Below are 19898 nucleotides of genomic sequence, written 5' to 3'. Positions count from 1 at the left end.
GCCTTCACCGATTCCATCCCAAACATTACATCCTATCTGCCTCTTTCCGCTCCCGTCTAATGCCTATTTTTCGATTAGTGACGTCCACAAATGCTTATGTTCTCTTCGCAATATTAAGTCTGTTGGTCCTGATGATATCCAGGGTGATTTCTTGTACAAACTTCGATCTATTATAGCAGAACCATTATGGTTATTGTTTAGGCTTTCTATTGACTCTGGTATTTTTCCGTCTGCACTTAAACTTGGCTCAATTAGACCCATATTTAAGTCTGGTGATTTAACTGATGTTTCAAATTATCGTCCCATAACTATTCTCCCTCATTTATCCAAAATATTTGAAACGCTTGTTCTTAACTCGATTCGCTCTTCCTTGAATCATATCCTAATTGATGAGCAGCATGGCTTCCGTCCTAGTAGATCAACTATTACTTGTAACCTTAGTCTTCATTCATGTATATATGATTCTTTTCGCGATAACTGCCAAGTAGATGTAATCTACACAGATTTCTCCAAGGCTTTCGATCGTGTTGATCATAATCATCTTATGACAACTCTAGACTCTATAGGAATCGTCGAACCACTACTATCCTGGTTTCGCTCTTACATTACAAATAGGATCCAATGGGTAACTGTTGATTCCACCTCTTCGGACCACTTTACCCCCTCCTCAGGTGTACCACAAGGTGCTGTTCTTTCTCCACTTCTGTTTGTCTTATTCGTAAACTCAGCGGACACCGTCCTCCAGCATGCCAAACTTCTTATCTTTGCTGATGATATGAAAATCTTTTTTCGTATAAAATCCATCTCTGACTGTCACCTTCTTCAAAACGACCTTCAGCGATTAGTTGCGTGGGGTAAATCTTTGGGGCTAGCTCTTAATATAACTAAATGTTCAGTAATTACTTTTTGTCGTATTAATGCTGTAATCGAGCATACTTACTCCGTAAACAATACCGCCTTAACAACCTGTAATAATTATGTAAAGTATTTAGGATTTACTCTCACACGGAACCTGTGCCCTAATATGCACATTCAGATAATATGTTGTAAAGCTCTTAAACTACTAGGTTTCATAAACCGTGTCTCTTCAGACTTTCACTTGCTCTCCCCTCTAAAAACTCTTTTCTGCTCCCTAGTCCGTCCCATCCTTGAGTATGGTTCCGTCCTCTGGGACCCGTCCACTGCTTCTGCACGTAGTATGATAGAAAGGGTTCAAAGAAAATTCCTCCGTCAAGCTGCTTACAAATTAAATGTAGTCTGTCCACCTCACGATTACACGCCAATCCAACGCCTCTTTTCCTTGGATAGCCTCGCCGATCGTCGTCATTCAGCTAACTTGACATTTCTATCTAATCTTCTTTCATCTAAAATTGACAATCCTGAATCACTATCCCGTGTTTCATATAATGTCCCCTCCCGCCGTACACGATCATCTGTTCCATTTCATATACCTTTCTCTTCCTCAAACTACTATCTTAACTCACCGATCATCCGTCTTATGCGCATTGCCAACACTGACCCTTCATTCTCTCTCTAAAATTTGAGCCTCGTTTCCTAAACTTTTAAAACTATTATTATAATACTATTATATTCATGTATTAAAGGGTTCGTCCCGTATTGTAAAAATAAAAAATAAAAAAAATAAAAATTACATTTGTGTAATGATAATCTATTTGAAACTATATTTATGCTTTTAAAAATATTCTCAACATTTCCTGTTTCGACTAGTACAGCAGAAAGATTCTCCACGTTGAGAAGAATAAAAACATACTTGAGAAATACAATGAGTCAGAATCGATTAAATGGATTTACTATGCTTCATATTCACAGAGAAATCGATGTTCAAACTTCAGAAGTACTGTCAGTATTGAGGGTAAAAAAGACCAAAGCGTCTCAACTTTATAATTTAAAAGGTTAGATTTATAATAAATAATCACTGTATTATTCATAATTTAATAAATAATATTTATGTTTTACAAGTATAACATCAACGCGATGGCGTGACTTAATACCGGAATCAAAAAACAAAATTAGTTAGTAAAAGATCGTAAAAAAGCTTTAAGATTTCTGTACGTATTTCAAAATAAATACTATTAATATTTAAAAATAATGAATTTAGCCCCCCCCCCCCAAAAAAAAAAAAAAATCCTGTGTGCGCCCCTGTGTATATGATCTAAATTCTAAGGTTCCAGCCCATAATCAATCAAATACTTGAAAACCAAAAGATCTAAAAATCATATGACGAATTTTGATATTGGATTCGGTCACTAAACTGATTCAATCATTCGTTTGTTCACGATCGACTCACCTCTAGCTTTCTTGTATTCGATCGTTCACCTCCGGCCTAGTATTTTTGCGCTCCTTAACCCGAGTTCTCTCGGCTACATGTACCTGAAGAACCTCGTGTTTCGTTCCGTTTTGTTCGACATCGCTCGAACGACTATTTTTACTGTATTTTTTATTTATTCGTCAATATATCAACGCTCTGTAGACCCAAATAAACTCGTCTTTTTTGACGTTCCACCTCTTCAGTTGCATATAATTTTGTGTTTCCCCTTAATCCCGAAGATTTGCGTTTCTGGTTAGGTGGTTGTTGGTAGCGAGAAGGAATTCAGTTGCATCGTTCTCACACCACACCGAGTAGCCAAAATAATATAATTAAGCCTTATTAGATGCGTCGTTACGGGTTAACGAGCATCAGACATCACAATTTGACCACTTGTTCTATAACCGTTGGTTTTTTACGATAGTTCAATTTTTTAGCAAGTTATGCGTACCTATATAACATAGCGTAAATTAAAAATGTTCATAACTCACTTAAAAACTTAATAATTGTAAAAAACCAACATACAAACACAGATCATATTCTTACCATCAAGTTTCATAATAGGTCGTTTCACTCTAATTTTTAAACTAAAGGAGCTAAACGTGATCTGCTGAGCATAAATTTGCTATGTTACGTACCTACTTGTAAGACGGTAACAACACATGCGGGTGTTGCGGCCTCTTAACTGCACACTGAACTAATATAGCCCCAATGAATTAATTGGAATAATCAAATATAATAACTTCATCGAGCAAGGCTACGCCACATTTAACCAATAGGGTCGATATTTCTTAAATTTAAAATATCGTCTAATAAAAACATACTTACATTGTTATACTAAATACAATTATGTAGTCAGATTTTAAATTTTGAATGGTTCTTAACAAATATTTTTCCTTGTTCTCCAGTATTAACAATACAAATCAACTAAATAATTATTATTCATCAAAAACAGTCGTAAGCATGGCATTATTATGACGTATTTCTTAAATATTCAGAATTTTGAAAATGTATGGCTATTGTGTAAAATATTATTGCTTCTAATAAATAGTGAAATAGTGTACGTTACAGTTATAAAAATATGGGCGTTTTTATGCAAATATTAAAAGTTTGAAAGTGATCAGTATAATATGATTTACAGTTTTTGATATGTGTATTATATGGATAGCAACGTGTTGTTATTGAGTGTTTGATAAACATATTAATATTTTAATTAATTTCTAAATACGTATTAATTGAAAGTTTTTTATTTTTTTTTATATTTATTAAAATTCTAAAAAATTAATTACACGATTGTCATGGATGAAAAATCTAATGAAAATATTCTACAGAATATACAGGACATAGACAAAACTATTTTAAAGATTACAGAATGTATACAAGTTCTACGAAATATCGAAAACAAATTAAATATGGTTCGTTGTACTTTTATTGATTAAACAATAAATTTATAATTAAAATAAAAGTGGCTAGAAATGTAATTTCAGTCAATCAAAATCAGTTTAAATTACTGAATATATTTACGAGTAGGTAACCTCATTAGTCATTCTTTTTTTCTGGAAGTTTTTTAACTCACTGGAAGTACCTAGTAGTTTTAAGTTCTACAAACACAAAAATATATTTTAGGATACCACAATAGAAAATATAAAACTATAGAATCTGTTGATCTGCTTTCGTACATAAATAAAATAGTGTCACCACTAGGTGTTTCGAAAAAAAAATATATTCAGTTAGTTATATTTTAAAAAAAAACAATATTTTTGGAAGATGATTAAAAATTAAACATGTTAATAGGAAATTTGATTAATGACAATATTGTATTAGTAGTTATTATATGGGTAATAGGTTGGTAAATATTAATACACCACAATAATATTGCATTTTATTCATAACTTTATCCTATCTGACTTAAATATGAGGTAACTCATTTTTAATCATACATTTATGCAGTGGTTGAATTGGAAAAAAAAATAAAGGTGGACTCTAAATGTAGTTGAACAATTAGCGTTCCAGAGCAAATTAGTCTAAAAGTAACCCGTGGGGGACTTCGTCCCCTACACCCCCTAAATGCATTTAAAATGTAAATAATGAAATATATCCAATGACTAACACAGATATCTATTACAAATAATAAACAATACTCATAGGTATTTATTTGTATTAATCTATCAATACAACAAAACGTACGACAAATTTAAAAACTAAAAACTGTAAGTATAAAGCCACATGATAAAATGAATTACTCAATTAACTTTCAATTTTAAATAAAATAACTCAGGTATTTTACAGTTACCTACAGAAAAATATTAAATTTATAGATAAGAAATATTCCTCTTTTATTAGTATATTATTTTTTTTTTCAATATTAATTTTAATATTTGAAGTTTAACGTTAGTTAAATAATTTATTTCATCCTGTGACTGGCTGTGACTATATTCTTAGATGTGCTGCAAGTTAAATAATTCTTATTTTTATCATAGGTATATGTACTGCTTTAAAATGTATGATCAAAAAAAATTTAAGGAACTTATAAATTGTATTTATTAAAATTATTATTTAAAAGTTATAAATAACAAACATTTTTAATCTTTTATTAGATTCCATAGTGATTCATAAGAATTTTCTTCGGTGGCTTTTATTCTTTTAGGACAGTTTTCTTCAGTTGCAAGTCTTTTTCCTTTTTTTATCCAAGATTCAATCCATTTTGTTGTATTTATTTGTTCAACTGGTGGACCAACAGCATTTATGAATATTAATGATGAAATATGTTCAGAACTTAGAGTATTCCTTTTTGGAGATACTATCTCATTCATAGAACTGAAGGCCCGTTCACATTCTGACGAAGATATTGCAATTGTTTTAATTGCAGAGGTCAAATTTTTAAGGTCTTCTATATTTTCATCCAGAGTGTCTTTAAATTCACGAAAACCTCTAACAGCACTAATTTCATCAACTTTGAATTTTTGTGACAAGCGACGAATGCTATCATCGCCATACTGAATGTTGAAATTGTCTGGCCAAGTATTTGAATCAAATACATTTAAATTAGCTAATAATTGATCATAAGTTTCTTTAAATAAGTTAGAGGAAGCATTTGAAACATGTGATGACTGAGTAGTAAATAATCGACTTTTTAGATTATTTGAAATACTTCTGAAAAATTGTCTGGAATTAATCTTTTGCACGCTTTTGTGGATATGAAGTTGGATGCCTTTAAAAACCATTTCTTCGTTTGCTAAATTTACTTCTGTTAGTTTGGGTCCATGTATTTCAATCATACTATCCAAAATTCTAACTGTTCGGTCGATCATATTATGAGCTTTTGCCAAACCTAAATCTCTTTTTTGTAGTTGTAATGACAAATCAGATAATTCATTTAATACATCATATAAAATACCTAAATTGAATACAAAGTCTTTTGATGTTAACATATTATTAAGACCTAAATATTTAGATCTTTCTTTTCCATCTCTTTTATTATCAGTGGAAGATTCTTGAAAATGTTTATGGAGAGCAACATAGTTATTCCAAACTGCACGTACTGTTCTAAAGCTGGATGCCACCCACCGAATTGTAAATATCTTTTCTATATTTAAAATAGTGCTTTCTAAAGATGCAGCACATGCATTAAGTTCTGTCATATTTTTGGGAGATTGGTGATACAATGAATAAAGTTTTTCAAAAAAACATTGGAAGTGATTAAGACCTTGCACTTCTTTAATAGTATCACTTACCGCAAGTTCCAATCTATGGTTGCAACAATGCCAAATAATGAGGTCAGGAAAAATTTTTTGTAGTAAAACACCAACTCCAGCTTTTCTTCCCAGCATGTTTGAAGCTCCATCACTAACAAATCCAACTAGATTTTGTTTTAAAAAATCTAATTTGATTCCATGTTTTAACATATTATTTATTATAGCAGTTTTAATTGATTCAGCTGAAGTACAATTTAACTCAATAATATCAAAAAAAAATATATTAATTTCTTGAGAATCACCATTAGCACATCTTAAGCAAATAACTAACATTGTTTTTTTGCTCAATGTAGTTGACTCATCAACAACAATACATAATTTTCTATTGTTTTCAATAATATCATTGCAAATTTTAAGCCTCATTTCATTAGAAATATGGTCAACAATATTAGCACAAGATTTATTGGTTTGTCCCATATTAACTCCATTGAGAGCTTGTAGGTCTATTAATTTAGGCATATCTAGAAATGGACGTTGATTTTTAGCAATGAAGTAAGCTGTTCTAAATATTTTTTCTGTACTTTCATATTGTAATTTATTATTTTTTATAATTTGTAAATCCATAGTTTCTAGCTTACTGCGATGAATTATGTTCTCTGCACTGATATATGATTGACTACACTTATGCTTGGAGATCTTTTTCCTCAAACTAGCTTGTTGTTTGGATATACTATTTCCAGTTGGAACAATGTCACATTGAATCCAGTTTGATGATACATGCACATGAGATACTTGATTCTTATTAAGATTTAAATTTACTTTATGGCATATATTACAACCCAACTTTTTGTTTTTAAAATACAGCCATGGATATTCTTCACAAAAGTATTTTGCTTGTTTTGAGTCCCAACATTCAGGAGTGTCATCATCTCTTGTAAATTCAATTGGTTGACATAAACTGTTGTTAACAGCAATATGGTCTTTATTATTTACTGAAAAAAAAATTACATGCCAATTACATTTAAGTCAATAATTATAATGTTAAATATGATAAAACTCAGTATTATTAAAAATAAAAATATAATGAAAAATATGTTTGGTCAACTTCCATTTTGTATTATTATCCCATACTATAAAATATGTTATAAAATACAATTCAAATGCTAATATAAGACAGTACCTGCAGACTTAGGGATACCTGGATCATCGGTATTGTGTTCGTTGTATTGATTGTCATTAATATCTATAGTTTTAAATATTATATTAGTACATAAATTAATAAATCAAAGGTAGATATAGATACTATTTGGTTTTCTCACACTGAAATGAGATATTATAATAATAATATTATTATTAGAGCCTGGATTTATATGCATTTAAAAAGTGTCAAATATGATGCAAATATGCAAAGAAAAAGTGGCTAAATATGCAATTATATGCATTATGTTAAATTTTATAAAATGTGTTTTTTTTAAAAAAAAACCATACTTTTACCCAAAGAAAATTCTAAACATTTAATCAAAAACAAAAACAAATGAAAATATCCACTGCTATATATTAGTACAAACATGCAAATGCATATAAATCCGGGCTCTAATTATTATACCTTATGCCTTTGGAGTTTGGGAGTTTATTAAATATATTATATTATTATAACGATCATTATAATTATTGTTTAATTAAAATGTTTAGATTACCTTGGTCATTTTTCTTCTTTTTATTGAAGAAGTCCGATATGGAGAATTGTTGACGTTTATTCATAATTATATAAAATAAAACAAATCCGTATAGGTAGTTTAATTCTCCGACGTGACGTGCAGGACTCCAGGAGTGCGGTTTTTATTATTTAGTATTTTCAATAAAATTACAATTTACAAAACATTACAACAGTAACAAGCCAACATAATACCGATTAGTAGCGTGCCCTGTTTCCAAATTAAATATAAATAATATTTAATTTTTGTAGAAAACGATCGTCATTCGTCAATCGTCGATAACGAAAACAACAGACGGATTCTCCAAATACGAACTCTATATTATATTATTATTTATTACCCATTGTCAGTGGTCTACTATAGATCGTTATCGTCGGCACGGTGGAACACCCGGGAGTTTTCGTAAACGTTATATTATATTTTTAGCTCTTATACCACGAATTAATATGTGGTGGAAACACTTGATACGTGTTGTATAATATTATATAAATATATAATATTTTATTATTGCATTCTTAATATATCCTAACATATAGATTTAAAAACTAATACCAAAAATTAAATTAAATGTTAATCTTTCCAATATTTTTCGTATTTATTTTTTTTTTTTTAAGAAACAATTTTATATTCATAAAAATGTCGAAGGACGCTGCGTTCCCCTGCGTTCTTTGATAAATAGAATAAAGGGGTACGCAATAATATGAAGAAAAATGAAGAGTAGCTGAGTCCTCCTGCGTCCCCCCCCCCCAATTCAACCACTGCATTTATGCAACGTAGTATAATAGACACCAGATATTATTAAAATTTATATTTTTTCGATTTGTTATATTATCCTATAACTTAAGAAAGAAAATAAAACTTCGGACGAGATATCGACACTTCAGGATTTAAAAAAAACAATTGCTGTACAACTGAAAGAATTGGACAAACAATTTGATCTCTCCAATCAACTGAAAATGGCATTGGTGAACCAGACTTACAAATTGATGAGTATAAATTATGGTGGCACTGTAGATCAACTGAATTTGGGATATCAGGATCTAATACCAACTTCTACTCAAAATGTAAATCTACACTTAATTGAATGAAATGTTCACCGTTTACGATTGATAGAATAATATATATTATCATGAATATTTATATTTTAATAGCCAAACTATGATTTGGTAGGAGAGACTGTAAATCTTAACCACGACGCGTCGGTACTACCTCAGATTATGGTTATGCAATCAATGGTTTGTATAATATATACATAAATTTAATTTTTAAAATTTTTTATCAAATGGAATCTATTATATAATAGCCTAAGGTATAATTTAATATTTTGACAAAAATACCGTCATTGTTGAGCTGTAATAATTTTTGCTAGAAACTATTGCAAAAAAAAATTATAAAAAAATATTTATACCTAAAATGGAATTTTAATAATGAATTAACATTCTTTATCAGATATTAATAAAGGATATTTCTTTGGGTAAATATAAGTACCCGTACATTTATAAATATATATCATGTTTCTATGTTGTAGATGAGCTTCAAGGATCCACATACCGTTTGTCAAAGTTATTGTTCAATTCGAGAATGTGATTGTAATGATAATTCTTGTTGTTGTAGTGTTTCTTCTAATGCCACAAATATGTATAGTATATTTTTTTGATTTTTTTGATATGTCCGTAAGAGGATTTATTTTTATTATATTTAATTATATATGTATAAATAATTGTTTGCAATAATATTATTTTAGAAATATGTTAGAGGCACAAAGTTCATACAATGTGTATAACTCACAAGAAGTTTGTCAACTAAAAGAACAACTTCAAAATATCGTCAATGAAAATCAAGAACTTCTTTTTAAATACAAATCTATAGTTTGTTTTAAATTTATCAATAACCATCTACAGTAAAACTTCGTTTTTATGTTATTAAATTGGGAAAGGGCAAAAAAATCTTATACACGATAATGCTGAGAAAATAAAACTGTTTTCATAGTTTTACTATTTTTTATATTTCCAGCAGGCTATAATTAATTTAATTAATTTTATCGTTAGTTATTTTGAGTACCTATAATTCAGATATTTCTACTTAAATCTAGTATTTTTACAAGTGTAATATACACTTAAATATCATTTTTCCAAGCAGAAGTAATAAAATTAATTTAGAACTGATATCTGTATTGTGTTTACTTTAACTAACATTTAAATATTTTGAAAATATAGGTATATTTGGTCAACTAATTTTTTTTATATTGATCTCAGTGATTCAATGGTTGGACAGTTAAGTATAAATAAAAAACTTAAAATATCTATAATAATGTACTATGGTTTAACTGGAAATTTACCTATAAATAATAAAATTTATCATATTTTATTATTTTTTAATTAAATCTACAGTTAATAAATATTATATCCGGGTATTATACAATATATTAGTCGAGTACTAGGACCTGATTAAACTGATAGGCCAACTTTATAGCTGAGAATCATTACCAAGTTAGAACTTTATGATGAAGTTTTACTGTATTTTATTTTAATGAGTTAAAGTATTTTTGTTTTTATAGACTGAACGTAATAATTTATTGGTAAAAGCTTTGAACCGTCCCGTAAGTAATATTTCATGAAACAATCATAATTTATAGTTATTTATATGATTTAATTTACTTTAGGCTGTATTTAAAAAAATAGAAGGATGCATAAGATTTCCTGGAAAGAGAGAAATGGTAAGCGCTTAAACAATTTTGGCTTAAAATAAAATGATCGATAAAAATGTATTTATTTTTAATTTTGCTATAACTTTTTTTATTTTATAGGAAGAAAAACTTTTAGGATTTAAAACAGAAATATTACAATTGAATTCTGAAATTAAAGAAGTACACATAACTCAATCAAAATTAAAATCAGTTAAAGAAATTTTCGACCAATTTAATGCTACTAATTGTCAGGTACCTACTTAAACATACTAAGTTATGAATGTGAATATGTTATGCGTTTAAAATACCGTTATGTGTATAGTGTGGAAGTTCTTCATGTAACAACATTATTAATACAAATACTCAAGTCCAAAAACAAGAAAATCGACAAATTGAATTGCAAATAAAGTAAATAGTATATTTTGAATAGTAGATAGAAGTTAAATGTTTTTATAATTTTAGATCAAGTAATGTGAATATCTTTCTTAGTTATTAAAGTTTTATTGATATTTGCTACTTATATTTGGATTTTGTCCATTCATTTTATTCACTTACGACAAACGTAGATTTTATTTTATATATTTCATTCTTAATGTATGGACCTACAGGAAGTTAATTATTCTCAGGCCCAAAATTGTTAGCTTAAGGTCATGTTAAAGTTGATTGATATAATATGAAATTACGAAAAAAAAATATTATCTATGTGCATTTATACATTAATTTATACATTAAACCGCTATCTATTGTCTTTTTTGTTCCTCATTTTTACTCTAAGTATTTTATACTAGAAAGTTTCCACTTATTTTTTTCTCTAGGTTTTAGCCATTAAGACTATATTGGTAGATACAAATCCTACCATATAAATAAGTCCAAGTTAGGTTTAGCTACCATTTATTCATTATATTTTCTCTAGCCTCCCTCCGATGGGTCATCGGATTTCTTGCTTACTGACTTTCTTTACACAGTCTTCTCACTTTAACCAGGCTTCTTTATTTAAGATCTTTCTCAATCACCTGATGAGGGAAATTGATGAAAATCGATTTAATCGGTGGTTACGGTCTGACTGAACCAGACGAAAATCGATCACAACACGAGGTTACTCTTATTTAAGATAGAGTATAATATACAAAATATATTTTTTTAGAGAGAAGACTAATGAATTGGATAGTATTGTATTCTATTATGAAGATATCGTTAAAAAAATTAACAATATTACTGATACACGTAATAAATTAGCTGACGCTCTAGTAGAATTATCGAAAAAGATAGAAGTGCGTCTATACAATTTTTATATATAAAATGTGTCCTTGAAGGATTTACCCATTGCGATATCTCTTGAAATAATCCTTTTTAATATTTTTTGAACATTACGAGCCACATTGAAAGTGTTTGCTGGCTATATGAGCACGCTAGCCACATATTTGTTACAACGATATAGGTATATAAAATAATTAGCAGTTATTTTTGAAACTAGAAATTAGGAGATTAATTAAAACAAAATGTTAAAACGTCAATATTTTCAGAAAAAATAATTCTACAAAATAGCTATCCTCAGATTATTTGAAAATAAATAAAAGAATATATGTTTCAACTTTTTTATCAAAACATTAAAATAAATGAAAATATGAAATATTTTTAGTTTTTGTCCCTGTGAATCTTATTAAAAAATCAGAATTATAATATATCAAGAGATATCGCAATGGGTAAATCCTCACGGGTCACTGTATACAAAAAAAAACAATAATATTTAAATAAATTTATAGGAGTACGATTTGGATGGTTTCAAAGAATTAATACAGGGTTTAAGCAAAAACAATGAAGATATTGAGACAATGGAATTGATCATAAAAGAGCGTAGTAATGAAATTAATGATTGCAAAGAAAAGGTACGTCATAAATTTATTTTTTTAAGTATAATATATGAGTAATAACACATCACTTTTATATTCTTATTATGCATTAAGTTAATACGAGTACAACTTGAAACCAAAGATATTACTTTAAAAACGCAAAAGTTGGAAGATGCGATGAAAAATCTGTCAAACGATTTCAATGAATCGTATAATAAATTAGAAGTAATATTTAAAACAAAAATTATATTTGAAATAAAAATGTTAAATATGCCATACCATAACTTACTACGCCTACATTGTTATTTTCTCAACTGTTTTAAAAAATCAGTTAGATATCTACTCTGAGTGATTCTTTTATTGAACAACATTCATTAATTCAAAAAACGTCTATAGAATTTAAAATAATCAGTATTATTCTATGAAAAAATCAACCTGCATAAAATTATACCTAACACACTATTCATTATAATATATATACTATATTCATACTAAGTAAAACCTGTGGTTGTCAAATAACATTTACACTAAATACCATAATCAACAGAGAGAACACGAGGTAATTCTCTGCTCCACACAATATGAAATTCTTAGTCCGAATCTAAATTAAATTTATAATTTAATAAAGTTTTAAATAAATCCAATATGTACAACAATATATGATCTATACCTTAGTTAAGCAACATATTATAATAGTTATCAAATGTAATAATTTAAGTCGTCAGCGAAATGGCCTCAACTGCTGAGGTTTTTATTTCTTTAATAAAAAAAAAAAAAATTATATCAATACATAATTTAGCATACATTAATATATGTTGATAATTAAAATATATGTATTTTTAAATGTTTTAATGGGATATTATATTGAACCAGAATGTATAATAAGTGTAAATTGTTGTATTTATATAGTTGGTTTACAAAGAACAGCTTGAAGAAATGCTGGCATTGCCAAAAGTTTTGAAAGAAACGCATATTAAGCTACAAGAAGAGACCGACCTAAGAGTATTGGCAGAAGAAACGATGAATAAGCTTGAACGCGATATTAAACAGGTAAAATAATACTTTTAGTTATTACTATAATTTTCAATAGTACTTTGATGAATTATTGCCATCTCGTGTAATGATTGTACATGATAAATAAATACAATAATATTTTTTATTAAGGTGGAAAGTTTGAAAAATCCAAATAAAAAGGACGATGAAAATATGAACCAAGCAATTAAAAACGAACAATTAAAAATAGAAGTCCAAAATAAAAATATTGAGTATATGCATTTAGAAGTTAATCGTTCATTAGGTTTTTCAGTATAAATCTTTTTCAGATTTAAATTAAAATCTCTCGAAGAAAACATTCAGTTAGCTGCAGAGTGTTTAAATAAAGAAACTCAAGAATTAAATACAGTAAATCTACAAATCCAAGACGCTATTGCAGAAAGTACAAAACACATAAACGCATTCAAACATTTTTCAGAAATACATTTAGAAAGAATAGTTAACGATTTGCATAGATTAAAAGAAATTTGTATAGAATCACAAAGCAGAGAGTGTGCAAAAGTTCTCGTGAAAAAATCGGTATGGTTAATCCTGTATACTTAAATCGTAATTTATTTTGTTATCTATTAATTTATCGTTAAACTGTATACTATGTTGGAATATGATAGTGTTATTTGAAATTTTTTTTTATCACTTTTTGAGGATCAAATATGCTTTAAACAATGGTGAAATTGAGTTTACAATAAGACTTTTTTGTTAAACATAAATGGTGAACAATCGAACTAACTCGTCGTAAAAGTTATTTAAGCGGAATTGTCTTCATTAACTTTTATTTCCATTTATTTATTTATAAGTTTATTATATTTAAGTCTCTTTGGATCATCAGATAATCAATTAATCTATCATAATGTGACGCTGAAATGAGTGTGCTATTAGCATATTGACCAAGGAATGTGTAAAGTGTCTTTGGGATGTTGTGGGTGAACACAGAATATAGAAATAGATTTTTTTTTTTCAAATCTCGCAGGTCGCACATACAGTATATATCCGAGTTTATGGCCTGAGCCTTACAACTGCGGACCGTTTATTAGCGCTATGGTGCTAGTTACGAGCCGTAGAGGTTCAGGCAGAGCTAGTCTTGCCCGGGTCGTCATAGAGACCACCAGCACCGGGCCCGAGGACCCATTCCTTTCTGAGTCGGGTCAGCCCACGCCTTAAGGTCTTTCCTCCCACCAAGGTAGGGTGGTTTGATACTATCTAAGCGTTGATCCCACAACCACCACGTTGCAGCCGAGGTAGGCTCCTCAACCTTGAGGGGCAACGTGTGATAACCCCGAAAGCATACCACCCGCTGGGGCTCCGCTCTTCCATGGCACCAACTGGGTTTTAAGTTGACGTTGGTTGGTCAACCCGAAGCGAAACTCTCCCACTATTCTAGGTTCCCAACCCTGCTAGTGGTTGGCCTTGTGTCCAACTCGACCCCCATCAGTCGGGTGAGACTCGAATGCTCTGGGTGCAGGATGATAGGCTTCTTCGTACCCTTCATTGAACCCAGGTTATCCTTCGGTCGCCTCTTACGATCCAGCAGGATTAGACTGATGCTACAATTCTGGTCCCTAGCATCAGGGATGTTTCGATTTTAGCCTGTGTCGTTTCTCGACTCTCAATGTCTCCTCCGCGAATTCTGCAAAGGCACTGTATATTCTTCTGCTTGAGACAAACGCTGATGGCTCGCACGGCCACTGTATCTTTTCATTATATCCTGGTCAATGATCATTCCAAGACATTTAACCTTGACCTTGGTCCTGATCCTTTCTTCTCCGAATTTGATTGTAAACCCGAGTTCGAGTCCGCCCTTCATGATCATTCCTACTGATTGTGTAGTCGAGAAGGTTAAGCTGAATCTGGCCGATCATTCCAACATGTCTAGTAGGTGTTTCTCTGTTCTTTTGATTATTTCCTTTCTGGTGTTCCCAGCTACTAATGCTACTATATCATCTGCATACGCTACTCGATGTGTGGAACCATTACGGTAGCTGTTAAGAATTCCATTGACAGTTATGTTCCATAGTGTTGAACCAAATCCTGATCCCTGAGGGCATCCCTTTGTTAGAATTGTCTTCACTGTTGTACTGCCAACATTAAGTGATGCTGTCCTGTCAAGGAGGTAGTTTGTTGTCATACTCACCGAGGCCTGTGAGGCCTCCAATCTGTCCATTTCTTCAATCATTGGTTTCTATGCCACGTTATCGAAGTGTCGTATACGTCACGCGATGGTTTACGTATAAAATAGGTATCTCGGTATCCGATTCCCAAACCGTCAAACAAGTAGTATCGACACCTGCGGTAAGCGCTTACTCAACAATCCTTTGGTGACCACGGTAACGAGTACTACGCAAAGGACAATTTAATAAGACCTCGCAGGGTTTATACGTTACAACTCTAAGGTTGCTTTACTCTCAAACAACTGACCACGATAACGAGTACTGGATGTTTGAGAGTGAGATCTTTTTAACCTGGACAAAATCGTACTATTTCTCAACTGACCACGATAACGAGTACCGAAAGAGAAATAAGGTATTATAAGGTCTTGCTATTTTCTACTAAAGTGTTTCCTCGCCACAAACGCTTGGGTGCGTACCTCGATATGAGAATAAAAACAAAGTTATATTAATTGAAATAAAATAAACATATAATAACACAACGAAATAATTAAAGATATTTAAAATAAAACAGTTGTCAGCCGTAACACACCACGACTGCCCGATCGCTCCGTTTTTGTCATCGCCATCGACAATTTAATTATTAGTTTTGTCGAATCGGTATTTGTTGACTCCCGCTTCGTATATTTTGTTATATATACAGCATTACAACAGAAGGCACCGCTGATGTCCAAAAATATTCCTATGGTATATTTTTCATCTCTGCTATGAACCCATGCTTTGAGTCATTCATATTCATTCTGATTTCATCATTGATCCTTTCACAGATGATGTGCTCGAGTGCTTTACCTAGTACTGGTAGAAGACTAACCGGTCTATACGATTTTGGATTATCCCTCTCCTTGTCTTTACCCTTTAGTATCGTGAATACGTCAGCTGTTCTCCATGTTTTGGGGAAATATCCAAATGATATTAAGTCCTCGGACTTAAAGATCATTTATGGTGACACATAAAGTTGGCCATGCCTTTCTTAGTATTATCGCATTGATTCCATCCTCTCCTGGTGCCTTCCTTGTCGACATCCTCCAAATAGAGTTCTTAATCTCCGATAGAGTAACTGGCCGATGCGTCATTCTTGTTCTTCTTGGTCTTTCTATATCTTGACCTGCTCAGGATAAGTGTTCCTTAGAGTTTCTCTTACCGTTCTCGTATTATCACCATTCTCTTTTTTCAATGCTGATGGTGATTCGTTAAAGCTTGAGCCCTTCTTTAACCATCTAAAGCATCTGCCCCATTGATTCTTTCCCATGTCTCCAGCAAAGCTTCTCCTGGTTTTTATCTTTTTTTTCCTCACTAACGATACGTAATCATTTATTGCTTTATTGTAGTTTTTCCTTTTCATACCCGCTCCTTCTATCGTGGGTTTTATATTCCTGTGTGCTCTCCTTAGTTTTTTCCTTAGAATACCAAGTTCCTTGTCCCACCATGGTGGGAAAGTCTACGTTGGTAATCTCTTCCTTGGAATGGTTCTATCAGCGGCCGATTTTAGTAATTGCATTATTTGTTCGGTTCTTCCTTCCAAATCATTCATGTCGATTTTCTCTTTATTATAAAACATCGGGTTAATTTCCCTAGAAAACCCCTCCCAATCTGCCTTATCCGTTGTGAATCTTCTTTTGGAGATGACTTTGGATGGCCTTTTCCCTTCTCCTATATAAAACCCAATCTTTAATTTCCCATTCTTTAATGAAATCTGCAATACTCCTAGTCGCCAGTGTTATGTCTATGGTATTTTCTCCTCTTGGGCCCGAAAAAGTGAAAAGCGCGTTGATCCTGTTTAACAGAACCAATTGCTCCTCGTCTATCAGGCTTTATACTATTTGACCTCTTCTGTCTGTTGTCCTGCTAAACCATCTCTTGTAAAAGGCATTTATGTCTGCGCCAATTATTATGTTTTTCCCACACCCTTTGATAATTTTTTGTCATATATCTGCTAAATTTATCGTTGGTTCTCTGTACTTGAAATATGCTGAAATCAGTTGGATTTTCTGGTTACCCACCATACTGACATTGACTACCACGAAGTTATCGCATGTCAGATCATCTCTTGCCAGTACTGTTAGTGCTGGATTGAAGATTATAATTGCTGCTCCGTGTAGAACATTATTTCCTCCTTTCTTCTTAACTCCAGGTGTTAGTATAATCCTGAACAACGAGACTTCTAGACTTATCAGTTTACACGTTGGCCACGTGCATAAAGGAGGAGGTCCTCATTGGCTATGGCTGTTCTTGCCATATTGATCTGCAGTATTTTTAGTAACGTGCTTCTTAAGTTATTAGGTTCTTGATCAGTAATCTAGTATCTTGTGTTCCTGACCATCATCCTTATCCTAGATGCCTTATAGGTGCACCCCGGATGTCTCGAAGTGAATGGTTCACCGCAATTAGCACGTTTGGGATCCTTATCCTTGTTTGGACACACTTCTGTTCTATGACCCTCCTGCAAGCAATATGCGTATATTTCTTTGGTCGATTTTACATTTCGCAGCAATGTGACCCAACTTTCGACACTTGTGATATATGCTAATGCTAAGGTATTCCAAAACTTTACATACTGAAAAGTTTATATAAATCCTTCTGTTAACTATTTTACTTAGCACCTCAGGTTGTACCTCCATCACCCAGTGTACGTAGGGCTTGTCCCTGGGTCCGGTTCTGAATTTAGGATTAAGCTTGGCTATTTTCTCATCCGTGATTTCGAGTTCTGGGTTTTGTTCCGCTATTCTCCTTGGCAATTCCTCTGGGGGAATGTCCCTGTCCATATCATAGATAATCACCTTGTGCAGATATCACCTGTCTGTGTAATTCAAAATCCTTCCTTTGCGATGCTCACAATAGCCTCTTTAGTGCTTTCGTCTGCTGGTGTTATGAGGAGGTCTCCTCCCTTCAGAGTAATTATTTCCTTTATCTTAGGTGCCTTAATTCTTGAGACTAATTGTGTCCATAACACTTTTTTGGTCTCTTCCACGGTTTTATCTTCAGTGCTGACGCCGTATTTTACGGGTGCCTCCTGTTCCCGACACTTTTCCAAAATTTCCTTTTCTTTGGCTTTCTTGCTCTTCGTCTTCTTCTTATCTTTTGCCTTTCCTGAGCTACTTGCTTCAGCTCCTGAGTTTATATCAGTGTCCTCAGTCTCCGATATGGCAGACGACTGCCCTGATCTGGTATCAAATACTGCCTTTTTCTTCTTTCTCTTACTTTTCTTCTTTGGCGCCTGTTGTTCATTGTTTTCCGTGTTATCTTGAGTTGATGTTTCTCCTGTGGCAATAAACTCCACTTTCTTCTTCTTGTCTTCTGTATTTTCTTTTAGCTCCAAGTATCTTCAGTATATGATTATATTTTTCGCGCATACCTCCGTGAGAAGTTCGCTTACCATGTTAACTCCTATGTCCAATTCTTTTTGCGCTACTGCTGACGAGTTCTTGTATTTTTCAAAATACCTTAGTAGGTCGTACATACAGTAAAATTATATATGAGTAGGTAAGAATCAAATAATTACATAGTGGACCCGGTGTGATGGCCACTAGTTTAAATACTATACTAGAGAGTCCCAAGCTATATTTGCCATTACATTATGATATTACATTTTTTTGTTAAATAGTAAAAATATATATCAGAATTATACCTTAAAAACATAAAAGTTCAAATAGCTTTAATTTCAAAACTAATTTGGACCATTCTAACTTTATCTTGGTTTTCACTAATTCAAAATAAATTAAATCAAAAAAATAACGATGTTTGATAATGTATTAATGTATAAATACATTTATTTATTTTTTCAGTTCATGGATCTTCTAAAAGATAAAATAACTTCAATTTACCATAACGTAGAGACGTGTAAGCTAGAAATGCGTACTCTTTTGGAACAACCAAATGAACATTGCATGGAACCATAACCTTCATATTGTGAAATTTTTGAAAATTATTTAAGCCTTCTTTCGATGAAGTTATAATAATTTTTATGTAAAATGTAATAGATAAATTGTGTTTTAATTAGCGTAGAAAGAGATAATAATTTTTATTATTAAACTTAAGACAGAATATAAAAAAGAAAAAAAAAGTGAATTACAATTTAAGTACCTACGTATATACTTTGCAAGGTTAAACAAGGTTTTAGAAATTGTACCACAAGTATTGAAATACACCGTAAAGAAATTCCACTTGAACATTTGATGTACCTAATCCATAACCTATTGGTTACCTAAGTATATTAGGTTTTATTTCTATAAATATTAATATATTAGTTGCCTGGATTCAAAATACTGCTCTATCAAAATTTGACTAGAGAGAGATAGTCCCTATTAGAAGTTGAGATCCGTCATTTGAGGGAGCCTTGTTCTGATCCATTAGAGGTTTTGGAATTATCAAATGTAAATCTATCCATCTGTGATAAATGGCTGGTCTTTGTCAG

At 31.5% G+C, this 19898-nt stretch overlaps 1 protein-coding gene across 1 annotated transcript; it reads left to right on the top strand.

The window, feature by feature from the left end:
- The first annotated feature begins 1783 nt into the window (after window positions 1-1783).
- On the top strand, window positions 1784-19383 carry LOC132925345 (putative autophagy-related protein 11). Its single transcript, XM_060989750.1, is given in 17 exon segments — window positions 1784-1913; window positions 3611-3741; window positions 8582-8834; window positions 8910-8971; window positions 9265-9374; window positions 9481-9604; window positions 10294-10335; window positions 10399-10452; window positions 10543-10674; window positions 10745-10830; window positions 11567-11693; window positions 12186-12308; window positions 12387-12497; window positions 13182-13322; window positions 13437-13537; window positions 13595-13844; window positions 19270-19383. Coding segments are annotated over 17 exon segments (2091 nt in total).
- Window positions 19384-19898: the final 515 nt, after the last annotated feature.

The sequence above is a fragment of the Rhopalosiphum padi genome, chromosome 3 (assembly GCF_020882245.1).
Source record: "Rhopalosiphum padi isolate XX-2018 chromosome 3, ASM2088224v1, whole genome shotgun sequence".
NCBI classification, from domain to species: domain Eukaryota; kingdom Metazoa; phylum Arthropoda; class Insecta; order Hemiptera; family Aphididae; genus Rhopalosiphum; species Rhopalosiphum padi.
The sequence above is the reverse complement of the archived record's forward strand: the minus strand, read 5'-3'. Positions and strand labels throughout refer to the sequence as shown.